Source organism: Crotalus tigris, unplaced genomic scaffold, assembly GCF_016545835.1.
Source record: "Crotalus tigris isolate CLP2741 ecotype Arizona unplaced genomic scaffold, ASM1654583v1 scf7180000023625.2024221, whole genome shotgun sequence".
Classification (NCBI taxonomy): Eukaryota; Metazoa; Chordata; class Lepidosauria; order Squamata; family Viperidae; genus Crotalus; species Crotalus tigris.
In genome coordinates this window covers 311497-335000 of record NW_024100087.1, presented here as the reverse complement: position 1 = coordinate 335000, position 23504 = coordinate 311497, and the positions used below count along the sequence as shown (strand labels likewise).

General features: G+C 35.0%; 2 protein-coding genes across 2 annotated transcripts; one reads left to right on the top strand and one right to left on the bottom strand.

The window, feature by feature from the left end:
- Positions 1-7642: 7642 nt before the first annotated feature.
- Positions 7643-15594, top strand: MAD2L1 (mitotic arrest deficient 2 like 1). The gene is made up of 5 exons (XM_039320207.1): positions 7643-7890; positions 9870-10016; positions 11438-11558; positions 12191-12294; positions 12696-15594. The coding sequence occupies exons 1-5, from the start codon at positions 7818-7820 to the stop codon at positions 12866-12868; spliced, it is 618 nt and encodes a 205-aa protein (XP_039176141.1). The 5' UTR covers positions 7643-7817; the 3' UTR covers positions 12869-15594.
- A 165-nt stretch (positions 15595-15759) lies between these two features.
- RPL7L1 (ribosomal protein L7 like 1) lies at positions 15760-22628 on the bottom strand. Its single transcript, XM_039320206.1, has 7 exons — positions 22476-22628; positions 21798-21906; positions 20091-20254; positions 18995-19132; positions 18141-18250; positions 17821-18035; positions 15760-16233 (listed from the first exon to the last, which is right to left on the bottom strand). Exons 1-6 carry the CDS (start codon positions 22526-22528, stop codon positions 17827-17829), a joined length of 783 nt encoding a protein of 260 aa, XP_039176140.1. The 5' UTR covers positions 22529-22628; the 3' UTR covers positions 15760-16233; positions 17821-17826.
- Positions 22629-23504: the final 876 nt, after the last annotated feature.

Genomic DNA, 23504 nt, shown 5'->3' with positions numbered 1-23504 from the left:
TCAACATTGCTTTATATTTTTTTTTTAAAAAATTAAAGTCTATAATTTAAGATCAGAAGATACAAGTGAGAAGCGATGACAATCAAATACAACCAGCTTTAAAGGAAAATATGATTATATAATAAACTTAATTTACAATGAATTATTAAAATATATTAAAGCAGAAATCAGTGTACGATTCAATACATAAAATTGAATTAATGATTAATTCAAAAAAATAGGCAACTGTAAGGGATGAGTCTATGGGTCCAAAAAATAGTGACTCTTCTCATACTGTCCACTTTTCCACATTGTGCTCCAAAAATACTGCATGATTGGGCAGAAGTTATTATTCAAAGAGTGTGCTTAGGAGACAGAAGAAATCAAATAAATTTCCAGCAAACAAGGATTATGCCCTTCTTATCAGGCAGCCTCAGAGGACTTACAGTACAGTGTTTAGAAAAAGGGTTGTGACCTCTGATTTAAATATTGAATATTAGTTTATTAACTTTTGAATTTGAAGATAATATTGTCAGCTAATTTAAACAGCTATTCTAAGAGTTCAGATTTAATATTTATGAAAAGGTTTAATTTAAACACTAGAATACTCTGCTTCCAAATGAGATTCTTATAAAAAATAGGCATAAGGTGTAGGGCAGCAAGACACTATTTCTTCCCAGATTTTCTAGTTAAAAGCATGTACATGTTGTGAAGACAAAGGTTCCTGTATCTGTTCACTTTTTTGGGTAATACAGTAGTCCTCACTGTTAGTGAGGAAAAAAATTAACAATATTTGCTCCCTCTTATTCTGGACACTTATTGTGTAAATAAAAACTAGACAACAGATCAGGTGTAAGATTTTTAATGGACTTTTAAATTTCTGACAGGATTCTTTTTCACATTTTGCTGAAGATCATAAAGTCTAACCTTAAAAAAATTTTCTATGCAATTATGCTCCTCCAAGTAAACATCCCTTGCAAATAGCTTTTACTACTGAATTTCTAAAATATTCATTTCATACTGCATACATAAAGTAGACCCTCTCTATAAGAGCCCAACTTAGTTGTATTGTGACATTAGAATAATAATGCTTATTAAAAGTACAGTAAACCTTATTGAGCAGGAGAATGATCAATGTTCTAACTTTATGTAAGACAGCTTATTTTAAAATTTTATTTTATTTTCAAAATAAAGTATTATTAAAATAAGACTGATGAGAAAAAATGAGCTATATTACTGGGAATAATCAACAGTAATGGCTATGAGCCATATGTTTTGAAATAAGTTCCATGCCAAAATAGATGGTGGTTTTTTTTTTGTTTGTTTGTTTTTTGCTAAACTTTCTAAATACCCTTGCAGTGAGAAATTTCTCAGTGTAGACAAAGTAAACACATGAAAAGAAGCATAACACTCCAGGCTTGTTTCTTCCGTTAGGGAAAACAAGATTCCTCAGCCAAAACCAAGTAAGGGTATTTAAAGATTTAAAAACAGACACAAAACAAAACTTTACTCTTAGGAATAAAAATATTGCAATTCTTATAAATCAAAGAAGAAAGTCTAGCAAAGGTCAACATTCAGCTAATTTATTAGCAAGGTCTATGTTTGGAAGCAAATACATGAAAGGGGTCCAAGAGTAAGTATTTTATGAGAAAACAGTCTCAAAGGCCTATCCACTGGAGGTTTTAATCCAAATAAAAAGCAGTTGGGACCTGGACCTGATAGAAATACATGAAATATTAGTTGCAAAAGCACACACAGAAACATGAGATTTCTACTAAATATCCAAAAGCATGTAAACAATAAGAACAAACCTGATAGATGAGGCCATGTGGAATAGAAACAATGCACCAAAATCTCAGACTTGATGAGGTAATCTTCACATTAGTGCCTTTAGATGACTAAAAGGCACCACAGGACATAATCAATAATTCATACAGGCATAACACTTTATTAGTCCTGATCAAAAGCCCGTTTCTGCATAGGGGAGAGTGAATAAAGAATATGTTCCTTTACAGATTCTTTGCCAGTTCTCAAACTTGACTAAGCCTTAGACTAAAGACAATGTAATGTATAGGGATCCATTAAAGAGGATTAATTTGTTCAGTGAACAACTTGGGAGTCCTGCAGTGACATACATGATAATCTCCTATATCCAGACAATGATTTCATTATGCATCACGTATCTTTCAGTAACCGTTCTATATTTTTCATCTATTTTATTTCCATAAAATTCATTTTTATAAAAAGATAAGATTATCTTTCCATGTCAATAAATAAATACTGGTAAGTAAAGCAATAATGATTTTCTTCCTGAAGAAGCCTGGCAATGCATTCCATACATGTTCCTTTTTAACTACTTGGTAAGTGATTTTTTTTAAAAAAAAGCTTATTTCTATTAGTTCATAATTGTATTCCAAAATATTAGAGCAAAGGCATCTTTAGTGTTAGTGGGGGTTAATAGCAACTGCCCTGTATCAAACAGAATGTACACATTTTTGCTTCTGTTCCAGTGTGATGGTACAATCTACCTGTTCTTCATGACATAATAAATATTATTATTTTTAACCATATTCTTATGTATAAATAATGATTTGATGGAACTTTATATATCCAAATCTTTTGGTTTTGTTTAATTAAAAAAAATGACAACTGGTAATTACAAAGCAAGGCTTCCTTGTCTCAACAATTATGCATTGAAAGTATTTGTGATGCTTTCCAGAATAAGAAACTAAACTTAATTTAATGAATATGTATTTTGTTAAATATTATTAAAGCGATTGGAATTTTTCTGAATCTGAATCAATAAGAAAACATTGATTAGCAACGTTTTCCAGGATCACAAGTAGCCAGAAAAGAGTTGGAAAAAATCAGCTGCTGATTGTTTATAATCAAGAATTGGCATTCTCAGCAATAAATAGTGCTGATTTCAGAATCTCAGATTGGTTTTAAAAGGCCTAAAAGTAAACAAAAATAAGCAATCTCTATCTGTAGCACATAACAAATTAGGAATGTAATCTTTACATTTCAATTATAGAATATTTTTGAATTTATATTCATGAATGAAAAATCACACATATGCTAGTTGCAAATTACAGTGAACTAACAGCCATGAAGTATATTGTAACTTAATACATGTCAATCTCTCTTGGCTTTTAGCATGGCACTAAAAGTTCCAATAGTTTATGTTATATACTTCATTATTTATTTATAAAATATTGATTTTAATTGATGAAAAATAAGTATACATAAACTGTAATACATAAGTATTTTGATAATAACCTGGAGGGGAAATTGCAATTGGCTACTCTATGTTGGAAGAGATTGTAGTCTGAGAAAGGGGAATTCCTAGGATCTATAGCAATGCCATCTTGCTGACCAGATGTTCCATTTGACTGTGTGACCATTGTAAGTTCTGACTGTTGCATTTGGGTTTGTTATACTCTGTAGGGATACTGTTAGCATACTGACTATTCTATTTCCTAAGTCTTTATAAACTATCAAAATTACTAGATTATTTAATTTCTTTTTCTGGAGGATTTTAGTGTTCATTCTGAATTTGTCCACTGAGGAGTAGGCTAGTATTTCATGATGACCATGTCTGAACTAGATTTTGTTTCCACACATGCAGCAGAATACATATTGATATATTCTGTTCTATTAAAGCCAGTAAACTGAAGATGGGTATGCAGGCCAGATTGTTTCCTTGTTGTCAGGCATCTGTTGTCTCTCACTCTGGTGGTGATTCTCAGCACAGAAATGTAGCTAAATTAAATATGCCATTGCCAACGAAGACATAGTATAACAAATGTACAATATGAAATTTAACAGAGACACAAGAAAAGCGGTTGTTGAGTTTGGATTAAATTATATAAATTAAGGACCAGATGCATTCCACCAATGATTGTCAACTTTGCAATGGCTACTGTAACTTTGTAACCATGAAGATTTCATTCTAAATCATGTTTTTGTCCCTGAGAAGTTTCAGCTGGCTTCAAACTTAAAGAACTCTGACAATAGTTATTTAAAATCAGTGTCCTATACATTCCTATACAGAGGTGGATGAGTGCTTAAAAAGTCTTGAGTCAGACAATTCAAGTGCACTCTTATTAACTGTAATCTCAAATGAGTGATGCATTATATTCCTTCATTGTTTACCCAGATTATTTGGTAACATGCAACAAAGAATGATTTCTGAGTTTAACCTGCAAATTTTGAGATTTGCCTAAAGTGAATTAAAGAAATAACTTTAAATTTATGCACTGTTTTCCTTAAATGCAACAATAAAGCACTGTTTTAAATGCTGCAAATGTAGTCTTTAATTAGCTGTAACAAGATCAGCATGCTAATGAAAATGGTATCTAACATGACTATCAACACTTTGGGATGTGCAAATAAATGCCCACAGAATAGATGTATTTCAATTTCTTGAGAACAAAGAATATTGTACCATAAGATTGTCGCTGCAAAAAAGGTGTTAATTCAATGCAGATATGTTAGACATGTTTATTTTAATGCAGATAGCTTTTCCCAGTGTGAAAAGAATCATTTTTTAAATCTTGAATATTCTACTTTTTGCTCCTGCAAAATAGGAGTTATGCCTTTAGTTAGTTGAAAACTTAAAAAGTTTTATACAACATTTGTCAATCATATACATACATCACCAATTTTCATACAAAGGCTATTTTTGAATGTTGTTTTTAGACAGCTGGAAATAAAAGTTGGCTTTATTATAATACTCATACAGTACCCTAAAAATTTTCATTTAAAAAAAAGAATGGAAGGGGTTTTGAAAGGGAAAAATGACAAAGAATTGTCTTTACTTTTTGTATATTTAACATATTTTATTTTTATATTTTTTAAAGTGAGTCTTTAAGGTTTGTTTCTCTAAACTTTGAAAACTCTTCTAGCTAACTGGCTATTTGTCCTTAGATTTCAGACAGGAAAATAGACATTGCTAATCACAATTAATTTGGTGCCTTCTTGGTGAGTTCAGTGAGCATTGGGTTCATGTAATATTTCATAGCAAAACATCTCATCTTTAACAAGGTATACTTGTAATGGAAGTCTGCTTTGCTTTTGTAAGTTGATTATCACTTACACTAGATCATGATTGCAAGAATTTCTTATACTTGTGAAAAGTAATGTTTGCAAGATGCAGATGATATGGTGTATCATGAATCAAATTGAATCATTACAGACATTCTCTTTTTGATATTCAAGGTGTAATCTTATTTAAAATAGTGTTAAAGAGGATTCAGAATTCTATTTATAGTGATTAATGCAATTTCAGCCTTCTAGAATATATGGTAGAACAGAGAACTTTAAGATAATATTGCACTCTTGATATGAATATCTTTATTCGTACTTTTATTTTTAAGAAATATGTGAGATGAACTCTTCAAAAATTACAAACATACAACATGAATGTCAAAACTTCTAAATGAAGTTCCTATGAGATCATTAATGAAATTGCCAACAGGCTCATTGTAGAGTTGACATCTAGCTCTCTTGGCCTGCATGAGAACAGACAAACAACAAGAGTGATGGAAAAAGTGATACTTATAATACTCATAGGTATTCAAGGTGCTGACCTCCATAGGAAGTTGAAAAAAAATCCTGGAAGAAAGTAATGATAAAGTATTAAGAATTTACTTACTTAAATTTCAAGGCCACCAACCTCCACAATGATTCTGAGATCCACACAATTAAAATATTATTAAAAGAAAACTATCATTTGCAAATGTACCTATTAAGAGTCCTTTCCATACTCACCATAGTTCGGTTATAGAAGATGCAATTCAAAACTGATATATCTAGTTAAAACCGGGCCATTATCAGGCAATGTATGGCTAGGAATTTCATATTTTTATGCTTTTTTGTTAAGATTGTTTTCAGCATATCATAATATGTAATTAACAAATGAGCAGTTGTATCTACAACCCTTTCAATATTATGAAAAGTAAAGGTCAGAGACATATTCAAAGCTCTTTGCATCCAGATATTTCAACAGTTTCTGGGTTTCTTCTCTTAAAAACCAAGCAAAATCTTCATTTTTTATCACTTAACTTAAAACAGAGGATTAGGGTTATAAGAAAAAATTGTATATAAAATATAATGCTGTTCAACTTAAGTTTCAAATTGCAGTCTGCAACTAACAATACTGCTACGTATTTCAAGATTAAACCAAATGAACAAAAGTACAGTAATACTTTTTTCTTTAAATTATTTACTTTGCAGCTTGTATCAACATTTGAAGAAGTCTGAAGTCTATTTTGAAATCTTAAATTCAAAGTTTCCCCCTAATTTTTCTTCAGTTTTCCATAATGAAATCTCAGAAACATTTTCTAGGTAAATACTGCCATCTTGTGGTGATTCATCTTCAAAGCTACCAACCTCCCTCAAATCTCCTGCTAAGCAATAGATCTAGTTTGCATTCTGAAAGTTTATGTCTAGACTTTGTGAGGGAAACAAAATTTTAAATTTATTCATTGTAATAGGAAGTAGCTCTTTAATGTCCTTCCCCGAGTTTTTTCCAGATTTATTAGAACTACAATACCCAGATTATAGATGCAGGGCTTTTTTTCTCATAAAACGCCCAGAACGAGTTCCGGCACCTTTTTTGCATGGAACCTTGTAGGATAGGCAAGGCGGGTTGTATGAAGTGTGTGATTTCTGGAAGCACTGTTTCTATGTATGCTGAGTCTGCCAAACTATAGAATTTCAGTGGTTTACCCTTTTCAGATATTGGAGAGATTAAAAAATATAACAATAATAATAAAAATTCATTGAAACTTTAAAATATCATACTGAAGAAATACAAAATAACTATGTGCATATTAACCAAGGCAATCCAACATTTATTAATCAGATAAACGCATTGGTAGCTAACAAGTTAAATTTAAGAAACAAATAATTATATGATTTATTATGTCTGCTTATTTATTTAAGTCAGTATCAATGCTACATACATTTCAGTAGACTTTAACTTTTTGCTAGTGTTTTGGTTTGGCGGAGTGGCACTTGCTTTGTGGAATAAAATAAAGTATCACAATTCCTGACCTTTCAGAATAGATGTGAGAATGGCACCTACATAAAACTCTGGAAAGTCATTACCCTTATGAATGAAGGCATTTATTCAATCTGAGTTAAATACATTTCCATTTTTCTTATGCTAAACTTTAGAAATGTCCACTAAAAACAAATCCCTACCTTCATGATGAATAAGGATCCCAAATAAATGAAGTTATTACAAAAAGCAGTTTCTTAAAATTAAAGCAGAAAATTATGGAAATAAATAAGCACTTGAAGTGCTAACTACATTGAAAAGCAAACCTAATTTGTAAATATTACTTAAAATTATTAATTGGGGCAGTTATCACTCCTGTGATAATTCAATGATTAAACAAAAACACTGGCAAAGACGCAGATCCTTTTCTCAGTCTCTCAAATCACTATTTAACAAGAGAAAGTTAGCATTAGACAAAACACAATACTAACAAACAACCCCCTCCACTCCCCCCAAAACTAGCTAACATGGTTGAGCTCAATCCATTCTGTCTGCCAAATTTTCACGCTTGCGCATTAATTCCTATAAAATAACCCAGGCGTGGAAATTCATTCCTAGCTTGATACGTCAAAAAGGAGCGCAGACGGCCCCGGCTGCTCGGTCGCAGTAGCGTTAATCGCCTTGTACTCCCGCGAGAAGTGAGGGAGGTGGAGCTACATTTCAAACAGGTGGCGGGACGTCTCCCGTTTCTTGTCTCGGCCTGTAGCTTAAAGAAGGGCTTGTCTTTTTGTTTCAGTTTCGGCCGAATTCTGTCTCAGTGTTCCGGACGCCGATGGCGAAACAGCAAAGCCGGGAGCAGGGCATCACCTTGCGGGGCAGCGCCGAGACTGTGGCGGAGTTTTTCTGTGAGTAACCGGGCGGGTAGGGAGGCAAGCTGGTTTAAGAATGTGAGCCAGCTCGCTCGGTCAAAAGACCGGGACCCGCGTCGCTTCTGCGAGGTTTATTCCCAGGGATGGTGCTTGACCACAAGTCCTTTTGCTCTCGAATAAATAGGCTCGGGGGTGCCGGATTCGTCCTTTCAAACTCGGGAGGGGAGAAAGGAATGACTCCGAGTTGCGGTGGGGGCTCATTGCGAGAATGCTGCACTCGGTCCGTTCTTTTTCTTGACTATCTTTTCCTCGTTCTCCTTCTATAGCTGCGAGTTATCCTTTTTAGTAACTGCGTCCGACTTAGCTCTGCAGAATAAGCGCAAAATGCTAGGAACTTAATTTACAGTATAGGGCAATAAAAATGTGCCCCGAAAGGGCCTAAAGCAATTTGAAAGAAGTTCACTACTTAATTGTGTATAAGTTTATACTCAAACGTGGAAGACTATTGTAGGGGCAGTAACTTCAGTCTCACTAGGAAAGAAATAAGCTTAACAAAAATGAATGTGAAGAGCAGATCTAATTGAAATTTGGGATGCTCAGTTCTAGGTCTGCATCTTGGCTGCATTTGAGTTCTAAGGCACAGATTTTATTTCTTCCAAATATAGTAATTAGTTGTTAGATATGATGTGAAAGAAAGCCCGAGGATTTGGTGCAATATACAGAATATGAAATTTTATGTACTATTCCTTGATAAGTCTTCGGTTTATGACAATCGAGCCCAAAATTTGTTGCTAAGTGAGACAGTTAAGTGAATTTTGCCCCATTTTATGACCTTTCTTGCCATATTTGTTAAGTGAATCACTGCAGTTAAGTTAGTAACACAATTGTCAAGTGAATCTGGATTCCCATTGACTTTGCTTGTCAGAAGGTCATAAAAGGGGATCACACACACACACCGGGATGCTGCAATTATAAACCGTTGCAGCAGCTCCATAGTCACATGATCAAAATTCCGATGCTTGGCAACTGACTCATATTTCTGATAATTCCAGCATCCCGGGGTTGTGTGATCCCCTTTTATGACCTTCTGACAAGCAAAGTCAATGGGGAAGCTAAATTCACTTGACAATCGTGTTACTAACTTAACTGCAGTGATTCACTTAACAAATATGGCAAAGGTCATAAAGTGGGGCAAAATTCATTTAACAACCGGTCACAAGTCACTTTTTTCACTGCCATGGTAACTTTGAATGGTTACTAAATGAACTGTTGTAAGTCAAGGACTACCTGTATATGCAAAGCAACCATATGCCTGGTGCAATGGCTAAGGCGCCAGTCTAGAAAGCAGAAAACTGAGTTCTAGTCCCACCTTAACAATGAAGCCACCTGGAACTCTAGGAACATTTTTATCTTTGGGGAATGTTATTCCAGAGAATGAAGGCTGCAACAGAAATCACACTTCCTAACTCCCACAAGATGGCAACATATGATGGAAGGTACCTAGAGAATACCCATAGATCATATTGGACAGGTAGAAACAATTTTTGAAATAAGCAATCTCTCAAATATCCAATCTCTATGCCATACGTAATAAACACAGTATTTATGGCCTAAAGTTGCCAGATTGGGGAAGACTTAGGTAACAGACAAAATAAATATTAAGACAGAGGTCCCCAATCTTTTGGGTACTGTGGACCGGAGAGTGTGTGGTTTTGTGTGCTGCCTACATCCCACGGATGGGGCTTCGCTTGTTTGTGCGGACCTGTTGCTGGCATGCCGCAGATCAATACTGGTCCATGGACCTGGGGTTGTGGATCCCTGTATTAAAACAACACAATGGTTATGAGTAGTAGACCATCATAAGGTCTCAAATGCCAAAATAAATAACTTTTTCAGCCATGTATCATTTGTATTAAATTTTATACTTTTCAGCTTGCTAATTTTTATTGACATAATTATTATAATACTTCTTTTTAGATAAGATACAGTATTGTCTATATATTTTCTTCTTTTAGCCTATGGTATCAACAGTATTTTATATCAACGTGGGATATATCCTGCTGAAACATTTACCAGAGTTCAAAAATATGGGCTTACCATGCTTGTTACTGCAGACTCTGAACTTAAAAATTATCTGAACAATGTTGTAGGACAACTGAAAGGTATGATATTTTTTTTAATCAAGGGTCAACAATTTTCAGATGCTCTGCAATGCTTAAATGAAGTTACAATATAATAGGCATAATACAAAAGGAATAAGAAAGCACAAGTAATTAAGTACACTTAGATGCTGATTTTTAAAATATGGGTCATTTAACTTATCTATTGCATTTTCCATATAATGTTCAATCCTAGATCTCTTTTTACTTTGGAGCACTTTTGTATTTTCTCAAAGTTCGCTATCAATTCATTTGCTCACATTTTACTCCACTAATTATGTGCCATTGAGTTATTATCGACTCTTAGCATTGATATAATTTTTTCATAACAATCTGCTTTAACCTGGTGTTTCAGCTGTTCCAAGTGTGCTCTCATTGCTGTTGTAACTGCATCCATCCCCTTGCTGCTAATTGTCTTCTCTTTACTTCTACCCTTACCAGCTTTAGAATCTTCTCGTTAGGTCTTTGCACGTGTCTGAAGTAGAATAATGTCTGTATGTGTATGTATATTTCTCAATTCATTTTATCTATGATTTATCACTTGATGCTTGTATGTACACTAAGAGCTTATGCATTGGAGACAAATTCCTTGTGTGTCCAATCACAATTGATCAATAAAATATTCTATTTCTATTCATTGCTTTTTGTTTGCATTACTATTTTTTTTCTGTTTTTGACTAAAAATCTACAAACCAAAAAAGGTAAAGCTTCTTTGCCCACTTTGTCAACTACTCATAAACAAGGTTTCTTGATCCATAGAGCAGGTATATCACTGAAAGATATATCTAAAACATTTGCTCTTTGCTTTCCATCTGCATTGCTCTAGGCATCTCATCAGCCTTTTCATTTGCTAAAGCTCACTGAAAATCAAGCAGTCCCCCAAGGTCTAAACCAGGGGTAGGCAACCTTGGCTCTTTTATGACTCGTGGACTTCAACTCCTAGAATTCCTGAGCTAGCATAAAAGAGCCATGGTTGCCTACCCCTGGTCTAAACTAAGAAGAGACTGCTCAGGAAATCTCATCTATTGTAATCTAGTTGCCTCTGAATTCCAGTGTATGAACACACAAACAGCAGACTTATCTGCCTTGTAGCTATAATGTTTTTCAGTTGTACTCAGGAAATCTTCCACTTCATCTCAGATATTTGGGATGGACCATTTTAGCCATTCCCTTCATCCCAGAGACAAGCAATGCAATATTATGTGTCGGTATAGGGCAATGGTCCAACTATACCAGGGGATAGATAAGAATGTCTTGTGTTGTATTTTGAATTTTCTATGCTACTTAGCATACTAAGCCCTGGTTTGTTAAAAAAAAAAAAGGCATGGATTGTTGGTTTATACAAGAGTGACACATAAGGTGTCCATGTATTTGACAGTTTCTAATGTGTAGAATTCACGCAACTAACTTCTTGCTTTTCTTAGAATGGCTCTTTGAATGCCTTGTTCAGAGGCTAGTGGTAGTGATCTCTAGTAAGGAAACCACTGAAGTTCTTGAAAGATGGCAATTTGACATTGAATGTGACAAAACTGCAAAAAATGAAAAGTAAGTATATTTGTTCCCAACAATGGGTTGGTTTTCCCCCCATTATTGGTTGGTTGGTTGTTTTTCCTATTATTTCTTATTCTAAGTTATTCTTGCCACCTCAAAAGTACATAGCCAGCCCAGCCCATTACAGGCTTTGCTTTACTGTTTCTAGCATTATTCAGGTTTTACATAGATCCCCACTCAGCAGAGCATTCTTGTTCACTAATTGGTGTATATCTCTGTCTTACTACCAGAGTAAAAATCTTAAAGCTATTTCACAAATATTGACATCTGTTATCAGTTGTACTACCTGGTTTTTGTCTCAATAATAGCACAGAAAAAGTGTTCAGAAGAAGAGAAATAACACATTGAATTCATAATTAATACTGAAGCCAAAATATGCAGTTATTAGATTTAATATGAAGTTATTAGATTTAACTGTAAAGCTTGTAATTGCCACAGATAGGTCAGATAATTTAGAAAAAGTACAGAAAGAACGGACCGCAATGCTTGTCTGAACTTTTTATATGGGATGTTAATCACTTATGAAGTTAATTTATTGTGCCTGCAGTCAATTAATATTAGTGATAAATAATACTTCTGATTTATATTTGACCTTTTACATTGAGAACTTTTAATTCCTATTTTAGTGCACCAAGGCAGAAATCTCAGAAAGCTATACAGGATGAAATCAAATCCATTATCAGACAAATAACAGCTACAGTGACATTCCTTCCTTTGTTAGAAACTACCTGTAAGTAATATGGTAATATTCACATGCACTAATTGTAATTCTCACAAAAATTTTCATATAGGATGAATCCTGTAACCAAATGCCTGGAAACCAGCTGAGCTAATACGAAGCTGATTAAAGTTGCAATATTTATTTGTCATGTTTAAGTTAGCCGCCTATCTGACAAGTAATTCTAGGTGGCATACATGGGCAAGATACAATGGAATAGTTCAAGAATTACAATTTGGTGGTTTCCCATGATTTATTAACTGGGGTCACATCATAAATCAGGATTTTTTTTTATGGTTTACTGAACAAATCATAACTGACTGGTTCTTTTGTTACTGTAAGCTATACATGTTTAAATGTTTATTCCAGATTTGTGCAAATGTAGCAAAATAATTATTCATCTGTGCTTCCAGGTGCATTTGACTTGCTCATATTCACAGACAAAGAACTGGCTGTTCCAGAAAAGTGGGAGGAGTCAGGACCACAGTTCATTAATAATTCTGAAGAAGTTCGTCTTCGTTCTTTTACAACTACAATACACAAAGTCAGCAGTATGGTGGCCTACAAAAAGGACACCTTGCTGTGATTTAGGAAAGAGCATTGTATATGTATATGTACCCTTTTGTAAGATTCCTTAACCAATAGTAATTAAGTTTTTTTCAAAATACCAGCTTGGTTATCTGAGCTGAAGCATCAACTTGTAAATATACATTAAGACTAGAATCCTGTCCTTTCAATATTACAACTGAATTCTCTCAGTGGTTTCCATGTAATAGAATGTATAATGTAAATGTCATTTTTATTAAAAAAAATAAATACACATAGTTTTTATTTGGTCTTGTCATCTTCATTAGTGAAGTAATTATTTGTTTGAAGTGAAAAAACTATTACAGATAAACTACAGTCATATGAAAAAGAAAGTACACTGAGTTCTATGGTTTTACATATCGGGACATATAAAAATCATCTGGTCCTTAGCAGTTCTTGAAGTACATACAACCTCAGATGAACAACACATGACATATTATATCATGCCATATTTTATTTTACAAAAAGAAAGCAAAACTGGAGAACCCATCTGTGAAAAACTAACATACCCTTACTGTTTCTTAGATACGAAGAGGCGAAGTAGTAAGGTGCTAATCAAGTGCCCTTGATCAATTGATCATCCTCAGCAAGTGTAGCTACCTTTATGAAAGCTGAAGTTTTAGGAGTTTGCTGGTCTAAAAAGACATCAGCAATGATCTTAGAAAAACAGTTGTTGCTGCCCATCAATCTGGGAAGGGTTGTAAGGCCACTTCCAAACAAAGTCCATCATTCTACAGTGAGGAAGATTATTCATTCACAACTGGAAAACATTCAAGACAGTTGCTGATCTTTCCAGGAGTGGACAATTCGGCAAATTCGCCCCAAGGTCAGACCATGCAATACTCAGAGAAATTGCAAAAAATCCAAACGTTACATCTCAGACTCTACAGGCCTCAGCATGTCAAATTTTAAAGTTCATGACAGTACAATTAGAAAAAGGCTGAACAAGCATATGATTTATTTGGAAGAGTTGCCAGGACAAAGCCTTTTCTCTCCAAAAAGAGCTTGGCACATGGCTTAGGTTTGCAAATCATAAGACTTTTGGAACACTATCCTTTGGATAGATGAAACCAGATGTTTGGCAAAAACCAAACAGCATATCAACAGAATACAACGCATCTCATATCATCAAGCATGGTGGAAGAGTGATGATTTGGGCTTGTTTTGCAGCTACAGAACCTCGGCACATTACAATCATTGAGTCAACCATAAATTCCTCTATATACCAAAGTATCCTAGAATCAAATGTGAAGCCATCTGTCTGACAGCTGAAGCTAGTTTGACATTGAGTGATACAACAGCATGATACCAAGCATACCGCAAATCTGCAATAGAGTGGCTAAAAAAGATGTTCCAAGGGTCCAGTCAAAGTCCAGACTTCAATCCAATTGAAATGCTGTGGCAGGACCTCAAAAGAGATGTGCATAAACAAATGCCCACAAACCTCAATGAATTAAAGCAATGTTGTAAAGGAGAGTGGGCCAAAATTCATCCACAGTAATGTGAGAGACTGATAAAGTCATATAGAAAATGATCACTTCAGGTTATTGCTGCTAAAGATGGTTCTACAAGTTATTGAATGTACTAAGGCAGAGGTCCCCAACCTTAGACTGGTTCCATGGAGAGAGGTTTTTCCACGGACCGGAGAGTGCATGGTTTTTGTGCTGCCTGCATCCCACGGATGGGGCTTTGCTTGTCTCCATTTTGGCTTTCTTTTTGTAAAATAAATGATGACATGGTATGTCATGTGTTGTTTTTCATCTAAAGTTGTTATTTACCTGCTTTTAAGAACTGCTAAGGACCAGATGATTTTTATATGTCCTAATACATAAAACCATAGAACTCGAAGAGGGTGTACTTTCTTTTTCAAATGACTATATTTGATTTTGCATATTGGATACAAACACATCCTGCAAGTTAAAAATTTGTTTTTTGAAAATGTTATAAATATTCCAATGTTGACTACTGCAATAGGGCAAATAAGTTTTAGCATATGTAAACAACTATACAAAAGGTGGTAGTCATTTGTTTCAACTGGAATGATATAAATCTACCTTATAAATAGATCATATATGAAAATTGAATCCTGGACTTTCAGGGAAGAATTGGCTATTTGAATATGGCTATGCAGAAAGCAGTTCATTATTGAGGAATAAACAATGGACAAAGAGAGAACTTGAGATCACCCACAAATATTCCATATAGTTGCTCCTTGTGAGTAAACAGCAATCTTCTACAAATTTAGAGCTCTGGGTGCTTAGGGAAAGCCATCTTTTGCTCAAACCAAGGCTGACACCTTTCAAAAGAATGTTTCCTTTTCTAATCACTTAGAAATTGCTTAACGGCTTTTCAGTTAGTCCGAACCTTTGAATCAATAAGTTTTACTGCAGCAGGTGACTCTCCTTCAATCCTTAGCAAAAGTTTTAAACACAAGTTTAAAAACTTTTTTTAAAAAACTCATTGGGAATAAATAGCAAAAGGGTGATTAGAATTTTGATTCTAGAAAATTACAAATGGTCTAAGATCCAGATTAATTTGAAATAAGGTTTTTGAGCCAATTATAAGAATCCTTTCTATGGGAAAATACTTTTGTTTTGAATTCTCCTAAAAAAACAAAACAAAACAGGATGACTTATAAAGAAACTGCATAGAAAGCTTTTTAAGCATTAAACGAAAACACTCTACGCCAGGAGTGTCAAACTGGCGGCCCAAGGACCGGATGCATGATGCCCACCTGTTCCGCAAAGGCAAAAAAGTCACAATACATCATGTGACATGATCGAGTTTCACACCCATACTTTAGGCAGAAGTGAGTTGTAGGTAAGATGCAAGGGAGGAAAAACCAAAAACATAAGTTGAAAGAAGCTGCTAAAGGAGAAAATAAGTAGCTGTATTTTATTATCTTTTATTTATTGGATTTAGTTGCTGCCCATCTTGCTGCAAGCATAAAAGCTTTAACACTCAAAAGGATATTTTATGATTGCTTTTATAAAATAATTTTATATAAACTGTATTTACACACATATAGGGAAATCTGTATACACCAGGTTGCACTGCTTATTGTCCCTCAGTTTATATATTTTAAGTTTTCTCCACTGTCCTTTACATATTTGGAAATCAAAAATTATAGATATTGACGTCTTGAGATTTTATAAATTCTTTTTCCATGTTCACTACACATAATCACACTTTGCTGTTGTTGATCACATCTATTCACTTGAAGTCTAGTTGCTCCTTTACCTTTGTTTTCCTCCTCCAATTATGAAAGAGCTATGACACATTATCTGAGGAGCTTCTGGAAAATGAATGTACATCATGGAGTACAAATAGATGCCTTCCAGAATTTCCTCTGAAAACATTTATCTGAAAAACAATACAGGTCATTTTTAAAAGCATCTGAATGACGTTTACTTCTTGACAAGGAATGCTAAGAAAATATTTTAAAACTGAACTGAAAGCAAGTTTAAAGGAGGTTACAAGTGAGATGTAATTTTAGCTCAATACTGCAAATTTTAAAGAACGAACAGTACTTGTTAAAATTGGATAGATTTCATTTGAATGAAACTTACATAATTTAATAGTTTATTAAATTTATATGCTTGTCCATATCACTATCACATGACTGGTGCTTACAACAGAAAAAAAGCAATATTATAAAACATTACATCAGTAAATATAGCATTACAATTAACAGAATTAGATAAGATGGGGAACATATAATGGGGTGGAGGTGGGATCTTCTATTTAATCCATTAACCATCTCCAGAGTGGCATACTCCCATCTGGGCCCCAAGTCAATCAACAGAGCCATGTTTTGAGGCTTTTTTAAAAGGCTAATAGGGTGGAAGCAGTTTTTGCCTCAAGAGGTATAATGTCCAGAGAGCGGGAGCCAGGAGAGAAAGGCTCTTCTGGACCCCGTCAGCCAGAATTTCTTGGACAAAAGGGTCCACAGCAAGCCCCTTCTGCCAGCACAAGTGGGGTGAGACAGCTCCTCAGGTATCGGGATTTATACCATTGGAATTATACAGAATAGAACAGAATAGAATAGCCCTGACTTGAATCTTATGATATTCTTTCTTTTGGCTTATTCGGATCTTCATGACAAGTGAGGATAACAGAATAAAGACAGTCCTCATTTAATGATCACTTGTTCAATGAATTGACATATATAATGGTGCTGAACCAAGTGGTAGTTATAGTCAGTCCTTGTATTTATTTCAGTTGCACTGTCCCCAGTCACATGATTACAATCTGGAATTTTGGTGCCCAGCTCGCAACTAATATGTTGCCATGTCATGTGACTGCCATTTGCAACCTTTGCTGCCTTCCTAAAAGCAAAGTCAATGTGAAAGCTGGCAGTAAGTTGCAATGGCAACTAAATGATGTCCTTGCTTAAATGACCCACAGTGATTTGCTTAATAAAGGCAACCAGGAATGCTGGAATTTCCTTCACTAAGCAGCATGGTCATGAGATGTTGCACTTTTACGATGACGCTGAGCAATGGAAATTCCAGTCCCAACTGCCATCATTAACCAGGGACTTGCATGAACAGTTCTTGAGTTCTGCTTTATAACTGACCACCCTATTGATTCATTTGGCTATTTATTATCTAATCTTGCCTGAACTCAGCAAAAAAAACCAATAATCAGTTATTATTGAAGCTATAATTCAAAATGCAGAAGAAGCAAGGTTGGAGAAGGCTAATGGAACATACCAAAGGAAGAGATTTAGCTAATCTACCTTTCTGAACAAGTGTACTTTTAAGAAGAATCCATTGCCAAGAGTAAAAAAAACTTTTTAAATTTGACTTCACGAACACATTTGTATTTTCTTGGCAGAAATGGTTAACCACTGCCATTTTTAGGAGGTTATTTTTGACATATCAGTTTAGTGTGCTGTAACTTGCTGAATTCAGAACCCCAAAATTGGCAAGACATTGCAGTACCTACCTGAATCTAGTTCAAAAGGCGTATGAGCTGATTAATATCATTGCCTCGAAATCCAGGATTACCAATCTCTTTCTGGAATCCCATTTTATTACGGGCTGCATGACGAGCGACGGACAGATGGAATGGCCACAAAAATTTATTGACTTCATTAAAGCACTTTCCAGCTGAGTAAATTTCATGAATAACATCTTCCAGACAAATAATACCATGGTTTCCTATGGAGAGGGGAAAAAAGCATTTTAGAAATGAAATACCGTTCAATCCTCGCCAGATTGCAAAAGAAACACTGTCCCAACATCCCATGCCATTTGTTATCTTACCCAGATGTTCCTCTATCAGAACATTATCTGTCAAAGCAACCTTTTTATTTTTGATCTTTGCATGGCCTCGTTTCAGTATCAATTCTCGAATAGATTTGAGGTTGGGATACCTGTGCAAATATAAAGCTAATGATAATTTTGGAAATAACAAAAAAACTCAATCTGTGACATATTCTTAATGGAATTATTTGTCCAAACTGATCCAAAAAAGAAAAGTACTGTACTATATATTCTTGCTACCTAGCTTTTGTTTTTAAGGCATTACATTTTTATATCTTATAAACAACCTAAACAATTGTGAGAATTTCTTCTTAAATTGTCCTTTCAAAAACATGCACATCATCTCCATTCTTATTTTCTTTCTGCCAGCTTAATATGTCAAATTTCCAATGTCACAGCACTTGCAGTCTAAAATTTGGACTGTTCATCAATTTATTACCATGATTCAAATTTGAAGATGTGCGATATTCCAAATAATTCATATATAATAAAAATAATATAGTCTATTAGTATGCATTTGAATACTAAGATAAACACTATACTATTAAAACATTAACAAAAACAACTCTATTCAAATTTTGCACAACATATCCCAGTTTATTGCTTGTCAATAATCACTAAACATTCATATCTTCATATAATTATACTCCATTCATTATTTTGGCTAACTTAAATCAAAGTGTTTAGCCTTCAGATGATCATATTTTTCCAAAGGCAACAGAGGTACAGCATGATTCAAAAACTTAATTTTAGAAAAACAAATATATAGTGAAAAAAATGTTATGAACTATGTTATGATTTTAGGCATAAGTACTAATCATACTTCTACTACTAAAAAAAAGTTACATACTAACCCCCATGCCACATAAGGCTCCACCGTTTGCAGCATTTTTAATGAAGCTGGTGTCAATTTAACAAATGTGCCACTGTAAATCTTTCTTATTCTCAGCCTCTGTATCACATGTCGCACTCGAGGACTCACTCCCTTAATTCTAAACCAACAGAAGTAAATGTTGTCATTAGGCAAATCTGCATCTTGGAGTGGATTTTCCAACAAAAAAAATTAACACAGATATCTGACGATGGTGCACAATACTAAATCCTTTTAATTCAATAGCTAATTCTCAGACATAGATGTCTTGATACAACATATGCAGTAATTGTTTTCAGGTTTCAAGTCTTTCCTTAGCTTCATACTGTACAATGATCTGAGATTCTAGCTCAAAGAATTTCCCATGTCATCTGGAATTTTAGAAATTGTAGTTAAAGACACACAGAAAGCATCAACTTGGATATAAAATGGCCTGACTTAAAGGTCTGATATAGTAAAAGCCAAAAAGCAGAAAGTTATATTTAAATACTTTGTATAAATCTTAGAATTGAGGACTCAATATCAAGTACCCAGTTAATATTCTTTAGTGCTATCCTAGATAGTATTGCTGCATTAGGAATTAGATGCTCAATCCGGAGCTAGGTAGTGGTGATGAGATGCTTATCTCTGTATTACTCATTTGTCACCTTTTCTACTATTCAGAATGCTCTCCACTATTCTAAACTCAGTACTCCTATAAAAAGTAGACATTTATGTGAGCAAGTGGGTCTGCACTCTACAAGATCAAATCAAATTATTTATTACAGCAATAAAGCCAGATATAATAAAATATATAATAGAACTGTTACATACAGAAATAGATTGTAGCCATCTGTAATTTTAATATTCTAAATAAATTCCTTGCCAGTCCTTAACAATTCCAACTATCAGAGAGGGCTTTCTTCTCAAAAGTATGTCAATTCATCAGGAAGGAGCCACCCTATAAGATAATTAATTTACAATCCCTTTTTGATGAGAACATACTATCCTTACTTCACAATGTTATTTTTATTCATTTAGAAGCAGTAGCAGCAAACTGCTGTTAAAATAATTTCTACACAGAATGGAGTGTTCCTTACACTGCAATCCGTACAACAAATGCCAGTTTGTGTCCATCAGGCATTATCATCTGCCCAGGCTTATGTTCCATGCGCCGCAGACGGACATCATCTCTGTGTTTTCTCTGAGAGTCTCTCAAAAAAACTTCAAGGCGCTTGAATCTGATCTGTTTTCCACTCTGATGCTAAATAACAAAAATAAGGTTTTTTTAAAGCATATATTTAAATCACTGCATTGCTATTTATATGCTGCAGTTTTAATTAGAACCAAATGTTTTAAAAAACTTCCAATGATAGTGATCTAAGGCAGGGGTTCAAAACCCCTGGTCCATGGACCGGTACTGGTCTGCAGCATGCCAGCAACCGGTCTGCACAAACAAGCAAAGCCCCATCCGTGGGATGTAGGTAGCACACCAACCCACAGACTCTCTGGTCCGCAGAAAAACTTTTCTCCACAGAACCAGTCCCTGGTGCCCAAAAGGTTGGGGATCTCTGATCTAAGGGCTTACAGTTACAGTTAATTAGATAAGGCAGTGATGGCGAACCTTTTAGAGACCAAGTGCCCAAACTGCAACCCAAAACCCACTTATGCATTGTCGGGTGCCAGATGGGTGTGGCCCATTGGCTGGGTGTGGCCAATTGATGTGGCCCATTGGGTGGGCGTGGCTGCGGTAGTAACGGCAGACTGCGCGGGACTAAAAAGTTCAATCAATCAATTCCAACTTTGTGAATCTTTTTTTTTCCTGCGAGAAGTTGAAATTGACTGATTGAACCTTTTTTTTTTTTTTGCACATGGCAGCAGAGGCCTAAAGCGAAAAGGTTTTATAAAACCCAGTTGAAGGCTGGGGCGATGGTGTGCGTGCCCACAGAGAGGGCTCTAAGTGCCGCCTCTGGCACCCATGCCATAGGTTCGCCACCACTGCGATAAGGGATAAATGAGTAACTACAATGGGGCCAGTAAAAAATAAAATATGTCTGGTTTTTGATGAAACAAAACAGTTTTCTTATAGCAAAAAATACATGGTTTAAAAGTATTCTGTGTGTTTATGAAAATACACCACTTAGGCATAACACTCAACCACATTATTTATGTAGTGACTTTTATTGATCTGCCTTTTATTTCGATTAACTCAAGGTGGTATACATACCTAATACTCCTTTCTCCTCCATTATTACTACAACACTGTGAAGTGAATTGGACTGAAAGAAGAGTGACTGGCAAGCTTTCATTTTTAAGTGAGAACTAGAGTCTTCCAGTTCTAGTCTATGATCCTAATTATTGTAACAAATTGGATCTCAGTAAACCAGCACGATTCATATAAGTACATGAAGAATATTATAGTTAGGTTTTTATAAATAAGGAACATAAAAAGAGGAAGGGTTTAAGTTTTTGTGAAATGCAAGCATCAATCTGCAAGAGACAATCATGACAAGAGACACCACCTATTCTTGGAGAGGGAGCCATAAAATGTGAAGATAAACTACAGAACATATCAGATGTGGTAAACCAACTGAGAAAAAGAGCATGGTACAATTTAGATCTTGATTCATATTACATCTCTTTTAAATTTGATTTTTTTAAAAAAAGAAAATCCTCTGGCATTTGCTTCTCCTTAATCTCACAGTCCCAAACAATCCTGTTTGAGAATATTTCTGTCAAAAGCAATCCAGGCTCTTCATCTTATCAGTCTTATTAACATGGCTTGCCCTACATTAGATGACCCTTACCTTTCTCTTGTCAAGTAGAGCTTGTTTTGCCTGGTTGGCCTTGATTGCCTGATAGACCTTTCTTTTCTTTAGGATGTTTTCTGGTACCAAAGGAATCTTCTTTGGAGGCCTAAAGAAACAGCAATTATTATTTAGTGTAATTCAGTGCATTTGTATTTAGACAAGCTATTTTACAGCCACTGGCAATTACTAATAGACCTGCATAGTTAGCAAGAACCCCTGAAGTCCCACTAATGCCCATTGGGTGCATACATAGTATGATAGGCTCTACATTTAAACTCTCCCTTGGGAGGGAAGGTAGAATTTACCTATCGAAATCATAGTTAAATGCATTAGGATCCGCATACTTCTTTGATCCAGTTTGCCACAGGGATTTATCTACTGCTTTTCTCTCCAAAGAAACCAGCATTTAAAGTCAAACAACTTTACTCTGTTTCTCCTTCCTGCCCGACACGAATAAGTCGTTCAAAATCTTGGTCCATTAAACGTTCCCATCCCATCCAGGCACAGCTTCTAAGAAATCAAGACTTTCCCGCAGCGGTCTTTCTCTATCGATTCAGCGAAAAGTCACCCACTGTTCTCATTAGTCTCTATTTACGAATATACAGTCCCGCAAACTTTCTAAAACTGCGCCCTCCCGGGAGATGGAAATAGATTTCCCTACGTGTGAAAACTCACTCAAGCTCCGCCATGACGCCTTCCCCGATATTCGCTCTAACGGTACCACGCATGCGCAACTGACTGCCGCAAAATTGAAGGAAATGATTCGTATTTGAGTCGTAAAGTGTCTCATGAAACTTTGACTTCGAAAGAAGCGTTAGGTTGTCGTATTTTGGTTTAATTAGTCCAATTTATAGTAGTAGTTCTTAAAAAAATATCTGGTATAATTATCTGAAGAATTGCGGAAAGGGACTTTTCTAGATTGTTTTGAAAACTCAGAGGTGGAGGCAGAAAGTGGTGTTTCCCCACTGAAATCCGCTGAGAAAGAATCAGCCTACCAGATCTGAGTTATACAAATCCAGATGATTCCCCCTAAAACGATCCGGAAGACCTTCTAGAGGTAGTACAGATTAGATTACACTTCAAGTGGTTTATCGTGGAGCCAGTCAACAAGATCCAGTAGGAAGTAAGAGATGGAGAAATTGTAAAATCACATAGAATTTTAATGCAGGTCTTATTTCAAATTTTGTTTTGCTTTTAAGGTTTCCGGAACATCGAAAACGCAATATCGGCGCTGAGATAGCCATGAATGAATAGGAAAGTTTTACGCCCAGCCTTCAATATTATTAGTATTTACACATCCCAAAGAGATGGCAATTTATTTGCAAAAATATGTCTCATTCCACTTAGTCTGTTCCAATGAGGCAAATGCAACACGGATGTATGTGCTTAGTTGTTTTGTGTTTCACTGATTTCATTGTGAATACTATATTTCATTTCTTAAAGGAGCCAACGATGTTTTCTTTTAATACGAAGAATGAATGAAAGTACAGTATAAGAAACTTTTTTTTGCAGAGATGAGACACATGTTCTCCACTTACAACTGCTTAAAAATGTAAAGATTTTTTCCAGTTTCTGTTGTTTTTTAATTCAGCAGAATTTTCAGAAAAGTATGGTGGGAGGGAAGACTTCTAAAATTGAAAAGTTAGATTTCTGTCTAATAAAGTATATAACAAACATACCTTTGAGGTGGAGTTATTTTTTCTT

Bases quoted from the DNA above. Each gene is read 5' to 3' on its own strand.
- MAD2L1 (XM_039320207.1), top strand. From the start codon at position 7,818: ATGGCGAAACAGCAAAGCCGGGAGCAGGGCATCACCTTGCGGGGCAGC. The intron at 10,017-11,437 runs GTATGATATTTT...TGCTTTTCTTAG, and splicing joins TGTTGTAGGACAACTGAAAG to AATGGCTCTTTGAATGCCTT. The intron at 11,559-12,190 runs GTAAGTATATTT...TTCCTATTTTAG, and splicing joins AAAACTGCAAAAAATGAAAA to TGCACCAAGGCAGAAATCTC.
- RPL7L1 (XM_039320206.1), bottom strand. From the start codon at position 22,528: ATGCGTGGTACCGTTAGAGCGAATATCGGGGAAGGCGTCATGGCGGAG. The intron at 18,251-18,994 runs GTTAGTATGTAA...ATATTTGCACAG, and splicing joins GAGCCTTATGTGGCATGGGG to GTATCCCAACCTCAAATCTA. The intron at 18,036-18,140 runs GTAAGATAACAA...CCCTCTCCATAG, and splicing joins TCTGATAGAGGAACATCTGG to GAAACCATGGTATTATTTGT.